Source organism: Myzus persicae, unplaced genomic scaffold, assembly GCF_001856785.1.
Source record: "Myzus persicae strain clone G006 unplaced genomic scaffold, MPER_G0061.0, whole genome shotgun sequence".
Taxonomy (NCBI): domain Eukaryota; kingdom Metazoa; phylum Arthropoda; class Insecta; order Hemiptera; family Aphididae; genus Myzus; species Myzus persicae.
Genome location: NW_019104071.1, coordinates 94,716 through 105,366, shown reverse-complemented (window position 1 = coordinate 105,366; position 10,651 = coordinate 94,716). Strand labels below are relative to the sequence as shown.

The following is a 10,651-nucleotide window of genomic DNA, read 5'->3' as shown; positions in this document are numbered from 1 at the left end:
ATATACATATATCAATTTATTATAATGATATATAATTTGTAATCTTAGACCGACTTTTGTATATAATAACATTAGAATACCTAATAATAATACAACGCGAATAAACCGATTATACATAAGTCCTTATATGTTTAGATCAGTCTGTAGTCTGTGCATACCTATGTGTATATTAGAAATCCTGATATGAATCTTGTGTAAATCTTGATATATATATATGGATCGTGGGATCCTGTTTACTTTCCCATTTTTATTCTCTTCAATTGACACCAGTTTACCACTGAATAATTACCTCGTATACAAGACTGCAGGATTTATTTTAGACTTTTGGGAACCAATACAAAGGACAAATAGAGACGCGCTCAAATCAAGAACAATAATTAGTGGGAAAATAGAACTCCACTCATAGAAACCTAAAAAACCAACAAACAATGAATATTAAAGAATTAGAATACCTATATGGTGAGTATAACCTCACGTATTATTCTTATTTTTTTTATAGACCGAGATATTTTTGGAAGGGTCGCTTTCACTTCCATCACCTAGTTGTACTTATACACCACTCACAATACATATAGTATACATATTACATATAGCGAATTTACTTCTTTATACGTATACTAGCTGACCCGGCAATGCTTCGCTATTGCAAGATTTGTCAGATATTAAATTGCTTTTTATTTTCTGGATGTTAAATAATTATTTTTATTTTAGATCACTCTTAGTCACGTCTTCGTGGTAATGTAGCCATATAAATTTAGCGTCGCCACCGCGAATTCTTCATAATGTTTAAAAAAAATTATTTTGTATGTAGTGGTAAATATATATGTATATTGTATGTAAATTGTGTATGTACATTTTGTATGTATAACTATGGATGGAACAAAGATGAATTATGCCAGTATTTTGATAATTCAAAGATTTAAACAATTTCTTTGTAAACAACGTTATCAACTTTTTATGGATCGGGAGCAATAATATACAAATTAAATTTGGATATCACACGTGACAGGGTGACGTATAGTTGACTGTGAGAAAACATTGAATGCTTAGGTCGATTCCAGCAACGTTAAGTGTTTGTCCCTATGCTTTATTTATAGTCATTGCAAATGATAATTTAACGGGAAATTGAATACTTTTAAATCCGAGGGTAATATAATTGGTATTCTTGGTATTAAAACAGTTTTTCCATTACCATAGCCTATTAATATTATGCCTTGATTTGTAGTAATGGAGAAGAAAGAAAAGGCTTTACCTTACTTTACCTTCTCTACTCCAGAAGGCGTTACAGAGTTCAGAAATTCAGTTGGGAAATGGACTGCATCTTCTTTTTCTAAAACTGTAGATATAATCAAATCATTTAATTTCTCGACTTGCTCATTTGTTGGTGACAAAATGGCCCTTTCTTGAAACCATTTCAATGATTTAGAAGATATATTTTGAATGTTTGGGTACACGTTTTGAATCAATTTTGTTATAGTGGGTACTGAATTACAGAAACTTTTAATATTTATTTTATCATTCGTTGCTTGAATTCGCCTTTTTAGAAAACTATTACACAGTTCATACAACGAAAATAATATCAGCGTACGGCGATGTCAAAATAAATACGGAAATCTATACCTGGTTGTCGAGTTTGATTGTTATTTATTTTCAGCCAGCGACTATTTCTTACTAAAAAGGTATAGATATCCAATTTACACATTTATTTTAATTAATAATAACTAATTATTTACTAACTTTAGCGGACTAAATTTTTGCCTTGAACCTCCTCTGTGATGTCCTCTTAATTTAAAAAAAATTGCACGACGATTGAATAAGTAGTTTCGCCAGTTTCGGAGTTTATCCCGAACAAAAAAAAAGCGACTTCATTTTATATAGTAGTATAGATATAGATATAAATATAGATAATGAATAAATAATTTTGTTAATTTCATACATTATACACAGGATGGAAGTATGAGTAATGAGAATGTCGGAAACGATAAAATCTATAGTTATTTTAGTCCAACTACAGCCATAATCGTCCAAGTCTATTATGCTGCAATAACACTTTTGACATTATATTCTTACTGTCAAAATCGTTTTTTCCGTGGTATGAGAATATGGCACGTGATTTACAATAAAGCCAGAATCGTTTTAATATTTTTACATTAAATAATATGTATACCTATATCATATATTACTACTTAATATACCTATAACAATATCACGTTATCAGGAATCAAGAATCGTAGTCATATAATATCAGTAAAACTATATTGCATTTTGTTCACAATCATTCACGCAAACATGTAGGCTTTTCTGAGTGCACTACCTCGCCCCTTTCTCAACACTGTTTACCTATGCGAAGGGTGCCATACACAATCAAAGACTAATTTAACTCGAGTTTATTTTCGATCAGCGTTGTTGACTACATTTTTAATTTAAGTGGTTGCGCAATATGATTGTAATATAAACAATATTATCCTCACATACCTATATTGTTATGTTTTTTGATATCGTCTGGGGCCGAAAGGCTGATTTCTGTAGCTGAATTCAGTAGCCTTATATATATACTAGGTAGGATTATAATATATTGTAGGTAGGTACTTATTACAATGTTGTTGCATGCAAAGCGACCTATATAGCTGAAGCAGAAAACGAAACGTGGGTCATCCGATTTAGGAACCAATTGGCATCCTATATATTGCACAACGTAAACCGGTGAAGTAGCGGCGGAGGCGGCGGCGGCGTCGCACGACAACGAAAAGGAAGTTGTCTCGGGCTATGCAATGTTATATATAGGTATATATAACATGGTATATTATAACGTCGTCGTTGGAATGGCGTCGCGGCGGGGGTGTGCGCACAAACTCACACGCACGCACATCGTTATGTATGAATGTATATATATATATATACACACACGTGCGTGTCCCTAAGGGTAGCGGCGGCGTTCAGACAAGATACGATAGAAGCCGGGTGTCCCGATCGTTGGCCATCAATCACGGCCGTGGTCCGAGAGAGGCTCCTCCCGCGCGCGCAGATGTATATAATATATACGAGTATACGCTGCGCTGCTGCTGCTGCTGCTGCTGCGTACAGTGTGTATAATGTATATACACCGGTCGGCATTACAATATACACACGCACACATACACTGGTAAATAATATAATATATATATTTTCACGGAGTGGGGGGTATTCACTATATATATTATAATATACGCGTATACAGTCGAAGTCTTACCCTGCGGGACGCTCCCCCACCCCGCCACATACAGTTCTTAATTTAGAGCACGTTCAAGGACTCGCCCGCCATATCTCTCTCTCGATCGTCGGGATCCAATAGTTATAATATTATAGTCGTCGCTGTCGTCGTCGTAGACTGCTGCAGTTCCTTCGGGAGTTCACTAGATATAGTATAATCACACGCATGTCATATCCGTACGTTATCCTCCGCACTCAGCACACGTCATCTGCACCGATGTCCCGCGCGTTATAACTGTAACATAACTGTCGTTTCGATCTCCGTCGACATATAATTTCCACCTACCTTTATAGATTGCTCACACGAGGGTTGATTTCGCGGTATAGTATACCTATAGTTGCCAATCATATACGTAGAACGGCAAAATGATGATGGACTCGGACTCGGCGTATAAGCCCAACGGCGATTACCTCATGTCGCCGTACGGCTGGCACACGCCACAAGATTTGCAGCAGTTCACAAACGCACCCATCATGTACCCGTATGGTGACTACGGATCTGTGGTGGTCAAGTCCGAGTACGATGACGACGTTTGCGGGGTTGGCGGCGGAGATGGCGGTGGCGGTGGAATCGGAATCGGCGGAGACCTCAGCTGCGGCGGTGGTGGAGACGGCTGCGGCGATATCGGAGTCGGTGGCGGCGGTGGTAGCAACAGTTCACCAGGCTTGGAACACGACACGGTGGAACCGAAAAAGGGTACATAATATATTTTTACATAATATCAACAGGCAACAGCTATATAAATATATCAGTACTTCTCATATATAGCGACTACATTGTATACATATATTTTATATATATAATATATATATGTATTATTATACATACAAGATTTTGAAATTTGGTACCGACGTCAAAACTAAATTCTATTGTAAAATTTATTAAAACGGCCACCGCATAGCTGTAATTTTTTTCTCAAAATATTTACTAAAAAATAATATTTACCTCGTTTATTACCTTGCCAATTGTGCATGTGTTTAAAGCATATGTATTGTTATTAATTAATAGGATATTTATAAAGTTTTAAACATTTAGAATTTCAGTATCATACTTTAAGAAAAAAACATTAACTTTTGTAACTTTGTATGTGTAAGCCATATCTAATCAATAGTCGTATACAGATCTTGTTGGTACATCGCATGTGCAGCATGATATATTATTGATTTAAAGAATCTCATAATGAATAAATGGGCTGGATTTTGATTTAAGTTTGCTGTATAAGAGTTTACCACTACCTGCATACATGTAATATAATTTAATATTATTAAATATAATCTTAATTCACTGTCGTGTATTTTATTATAGATCACTGAATTATAAAACTAATAGTAAAATAATCAAAACAAAACATAAATTCCAAATCATAATACATCGCCTTAAACTAAATTAAGTATTTCTGATTACAGTTATGTGTATTATTAGATAGGTAGTACATTAATATATATAATATACTTACATTAAAACATTCATTGGATGTATTAATTGTATAAAGCAAACATAATGCCTATTGAATTCAATACTAATTATTATACGAGCTTGATAATAATGCTTTGAGCTTTCAATTATTTGTTTTCTAGTAATTTTGTTTTATTTATTTCTTGCATTTGTATTATTTAAGTTGGAATTAACACAATGCTATACATATTCTATGAAAATATGTTATACATTGCAGAGTGCGAATTGCAGGTGTGTGAGCCATCAACTTTACGTCAATTATTATTATTTATTGTTAGAATATCTATTATCTGCAAAAGCGTATATTAAATATGTTTAGGCGGCAAAATTAATTATCCTCCGAAAAATCAAATACAAAAACTAACATAAACTAACCAACTAAAAAAATGTATTACTGGATATTATATTTTGTTTTAAATAATTATTTTTAATAGATTATTATGATTTACGCATAAAAAAATGAAATTACGTAAATAACTAGAATATGCATAAATAATATGCTCTACAGCTTTAAGTATAATAAGTCTATATAGACTAACTTTAACCTTAACCTTAAGTATATGAGTCCGAAATTGCTACAATAGAATAATGAAAACATTTTTTAAAAACGGTGTGTTTGGATTATATAACTTATAACTGACAAACTATACCCGTACTACTGCACACGGTCAAAATAGATCCATAAAAGAACGGTGACAGTGCAGGCATTATTATAATTTATACTGGAATAATATACCAAATATTTTCACCACAGTAGGTACTGTTATAAGTGAATCTAATTTTTACGAGTGCAATGTTGAACAATACATAATTATTTGACCAGGAATATTTCATATTATAGGAAAGAAACGGTCGTCCAGATCGAAAGAAATCCAAACGCCGTTGAAATCGAGGAGACGATCTCCGCAGACGCCAGAAGAGATGCAAAGCCAACGGGTGATGGCCAATGTACGAGAACGGCAGCGGACACAGAGTCTAAACGAAGCGTTTGCATCTCTCCGGAAGATCATACCCACGCTCCCTTCTGACAAACTATCGAAAATCCAAACGTTAAAGTTGGCCACGCGGTACATTGATTTCCTGTACCAAGTGCTGCACAAAGCCAACACGGACGAAGTGCCCATGGTAGGACACATGGACTCAGATTCTCAGCACTCCATCGGTGAGTGTGTTACCACTTTATATATTATCTACCATAATTTGGGGTATATATTTACTACCATGTACCGTGCCACCGTGGCGAGGGAATATATTTGAGAGCAGACCGCACCAGAGACTTTAAACAGGGGCGTGAGGTTCTCTATACAGGTGGTTGTGAGTTCTAATTGCAGTTATGGAGGGAAAATGTATTGGAGTAAATTATACACCTAGGTACATTTTTTTGAGTTTAGCCGATACGTGCATTATTCTTTTATAAACAAAAATCACACAATTTTACAGTGATTATACATAAATAAAAAACAACTGGCCGATAATAACTTGAATATTAATTAGGTTACAAGTTTGAAAATCATGGCTTTGGATGCTTATAAATCATAATACACGTCAGGATAAATATAATTTGTTGATAATATTAATAATTATTATAATTAGTACCTATACTGTTGTTAGCCTATCCTAATCTTTAAAACATCAAACAATCGAGTTGTTCATTCATTTTCCCAAGTATAACATCAGAAAAAATTATAATTTCTTATATTTGTAAGTACCTGACAAAAGGTTATTTGACAAAGATTAAATTATTGATTTCGGGTATGCTTAAATAATAATGAAGGTACAAAATACATATTGGTACAGTAATGGATACAATATACATAATATAATTCTGTACTAGTGAAATGCGATTATTTTATCGACTATCATTTTGATTATACCTATTCAATTTTTGAATATTTACCACACAAGAAAAAACAATTTTACATTTTCTTAACAGTAGAGTGTTTACGTTTCACAAATATCAACTAATTCAAATTTTAAGATAATGATTTAATTTGAAAAAATTTAAGTGTTCTTTAAAAAAAGTACTAACAATATTATGATAATTATTTTACAATGCATGTATAATATCAAGACATATACAGTTAAAGATTATGTTTTATTACTATTATATTATTATAAAACTTAAGCGCTATCAGATATATTATTCAGATATATTTTTTTTTAATATACTATAGGCACCGTGTATGGCGAATACATAATAAATAGGCACTTATACAAAAATTTCATAATAATTTACAATATAGGTACAACGCTGATGACACCAGTATCATTTTTTTTTAATTTGTATAGGGAAAATTCACTTTTTCAAGGGAAACAGTACTGTCATTATTATTTTAATTGTGTTACGGATGTAATTTGTCATTTCAGTTTTCAATAATTCCACTATTATATACGTTTGGGTATCCTCTTAAGTTATTGGGCATAGGGTCTAATCTTCGAGGTTATATTCAAGTTCAACATTCATGTGTATAGTTGTTGTTCAATAGGATTATCTGTTTCGGCAACGTCCCTACACTGTCATAACCGATTTACAAAATAATAATAAATAAGGGAAAAAACTACAGCATGCGGTCCATTATTGTGAAACAAGAAAAAGTCACGTTTTACACGATTTAGGATTTTAGAGGGAGTTTATATTATACTGGAGTAGGTAGTCTATAGACTAAACTATTATCTCCGTGTTTTTCGATTCATATATAACGTTCACGGTACGACGTACAACTATATAAGGATTAAATATAACTTCCACCTTTGTTAAAATAATTTTTTTTATCGTCAATATTTAAAAGAAAAATATACAATTTTTTGTTAAACGACAAGTAACCTATTTATTATAATATTATATATAAACTTCAATAGTATCTGAGTAATAACATATTATATCAAGTATCAATATAATATTGATAAGATTAACAAAATGAAAGTAAATAACAATATACATTTTCAACATTGCAATACATTTACTGTAACAAATGCATGTCTACTACAGTCTACTTAAGTTGAGTTTAGTAGATATGTATTATGTATATTGTGTATAATATATAATATAAAGAACATAGATTAGCAGTGTGCAAATATATAAATAGGTATATAACTATATACTAGCTGTCCCGTCATTGCGTTGCCCGTGTGTATTATATAGCTATATTATAATAAAAAACCCCTTTTACCCCCTTAGAGGTCGAATTTTGAAAAATCCTTTCTTAGTGCGTCCCTACATTGCTTAAGGAACCACTGTACAAAATTGCAAGTGTCTAGACCCAGAGGTTTGTTCTGGCTGTTGATGAGTGAATAGGGGTGTGGTCCCCTATATGTATATAGATAAGAGCCTGTTGCCTAAACAACAACTTAAATATGTAAAAATTATATAAATAATATAAACAACATTATACGTTTAAAGCAAACATTTTATTGTTAAATGTGTTATACTGTTACATAATTTTATATATTTACGAGAAATTAATATTTTAATTAATTTATGTATTGTTAATACTGTTTAGTGTTTTTGATAACAAATAAATTATTCTTAGTGTACCTCAGCTCAAGGAAAAATCGGTGTCAGTGTACCTAGTTTCGTGAAATTCAACTGCTAAAAAAACCCGAAAATTCTGTGATAAGTGTCTCCCAAAATTCAAGTCTACTCACGCATTGGGTATACCTACTTTGTATAATATAGGTACAATAAAATAATAATTTATTGTTGAGAAAATCACTGTACCTACATGGTTTCTTTCAATAAATAATTGTATCCGGAACAGTACATTAATACGGTATTACCAATACCTGCACTAAAAATATTTATGATTTAAAATTAATGCAATGCATAAATAAACTTGATATATCTGGCATTAATCCGAACTTTGTTTTCGCCCATAAACATACTAATGCGTTTAAGTTATTTTGTTTGTTTATAATGTGTAACCAGCTAGGATAAGGTAAACAGTTTATGCGTCCAAATTAAAGGAATAGTTTCGATAGGTAAATAATATAATAATAACAATAACAGTAAATCACATACTATATGAACTATGGAAATAATATTTATTTGAAAAATACAGAAAAATTATTAAAAAATAATAAATATATACTTCTAGTTTTTCTTACTCTTTTTACTACATATTTTAATGGTTTGAACGATTATGGCTAGTACTATATTGTGTATTGTTTATACATCATAGAAGCTAATAAAAAATAAAAGTTCAAATAAAATATATTGTATAATTATAGCGATTATGTAAGATATAGGTAATATATAGGTAATAGTCACTAGTCAGTATATGCACTCATTATGATTATTAAAATATATTCACCTATATAATAATAGTTAAAATTATAGTAAATTTAAATTTGTAAACTGTGCTCGAATTGACAAAGTAGGGAAACTCTGCTTAGTTATTTAAAAAAGAGCGTCAATGATAGGGAACTATGAATTTTTATAAATTGACTTAACCCATGCCCCCCTCCCATCAGGCACGTCCCTTTATTGCATAAAAAATAATATTTATAAATGTCCAAAAAAAATTAGTTATAAAACAAAAATCTACATATTACTTTCAAAAATTAATCAATTTTAAAACAAACCAAAATCACTTGATTAAAAACCGGTTATTATTTAGTAAATTGGTAATTCATTATTTACTTTCAGACTTGACCTTTTAAAATAAAATTCAAACCCAACGATTAATAAGATAACAATGTTATCTGATAATATAGATTATAATTTAAAAACCAATATAATTTTTAATAAATCACAATAATTATTAATATTTAATAATGAAAAAATCAATTAGACATGATATCTGGTATCCTGTACATTAAAAAAAAAAATGAAAAAATGTAAAAATGTACTGTGCGTTCCACTTTAAAAAAAATAGTTGAGATACTCCTTCCTCTGCGACCCTCCACCCAAATTAAAGTGGACCACTGTTTGTAAATACCTTATTTAAATTTAAGTTAATGTTTATAAATTAAAACACGAGTCAAAAAGTAGTATTTAAATAAACATAAGACGATTACAACAAAATCTATAAAAAATTTAATTAAAATTTCATATTTTTTAAATGCATTTTGAGTGTTTGGATTTTTAGTTTTTATATCTTTACTCTTTAATTGTTGATGTTAATATCATTTTTATTTTTTCTAGAACAAGGATCTTCCGGTACTGGATCTTGCACTTACGTGGCTCATGAACAACTCAGTTACGCATTTAGTGTGTGGAGAATGGAAGGCGAATGGAACAACGTCAATCAGGAATAATAATTTTTACATTTAAGTGAGCACAGGGGGGAGGGGGTATTTTGTACATTGAAACGTATTGATATGCATCTAAGTATTTCCTTTTGCAGTTTTGCATATACACATATAATATATGTACCTATTTAGTATATATTATATATATTTAATTTAAAATTTATGTTTAGTTTTTATACTTTTTAAACGTTAAGATATTTTTTATCGATTTTTATTTTTTATTATTATTTTTATGTACATAAAGCCACCAGTGTATAAATATATTTTTTTTTATTAAGTTTATTTTTTCTATTCGTGTGTGGACAATTTTTTTCTCGATTACTGCAAAACCTCGTCCGCGACCGTGGTCGGGTGGGAGGAGGCCGTTCACATGCCTTCAGATTAGTAATAGTGTCTAAAAATACATTCGCGTCTCACCATTCCTGGGGGCAGATCAATCGATTGCATTTCGCGTGAGTATAACGCGTAGACAAAAATCCAAAGAAGGAGGGGACAAAATATTAAACCGGACGTGACCGATGATGTTGACTTCCTGTGGGCCTTTTATGATTCTGGAAAGCGCTAAATTTATCAACACCGTCCCGCCATTTCTTACAAAATAAAACTTCTGCCAATGAGTAAGAGTATGGTTGAAAAAACAATAATGCGTCGATTGGCATTAAAGGGGAAAATAATTTTATTCAAATTACAAAGGAA

The 10,651-nt window shown here is 31.4% G+C and overlaps 1 protein-coding gene across 1 annotated transcript; it reads left to right on the top strand.

The window, feature by feature from the left end:
- Window positions 1-3,182: 3,182 nt before the first annotated feature.
- On the top strand, window positions 3,183-10,152 carry LOC111038345 (twist-related protein-like). Its single transcript, XM_022321390.1, has 3 exons — window positions 3,183-3,946; window positions 5,547-5,867; window positions 9,849-10,152. Exons 1-3 carry the CDS (start codon window positions 3,616-3,618, stop codon window positions 9,959-9,961), a joined length of 765 nt encoding a protein of 254 aa, XP_022177082.1. The 5' UTR covers window positions 3,183-3,615; the 3' UTR covers window positions 9,962-10,152.
- Window positions 10,153-10,651: the final 499 nt, after the last annotated feature.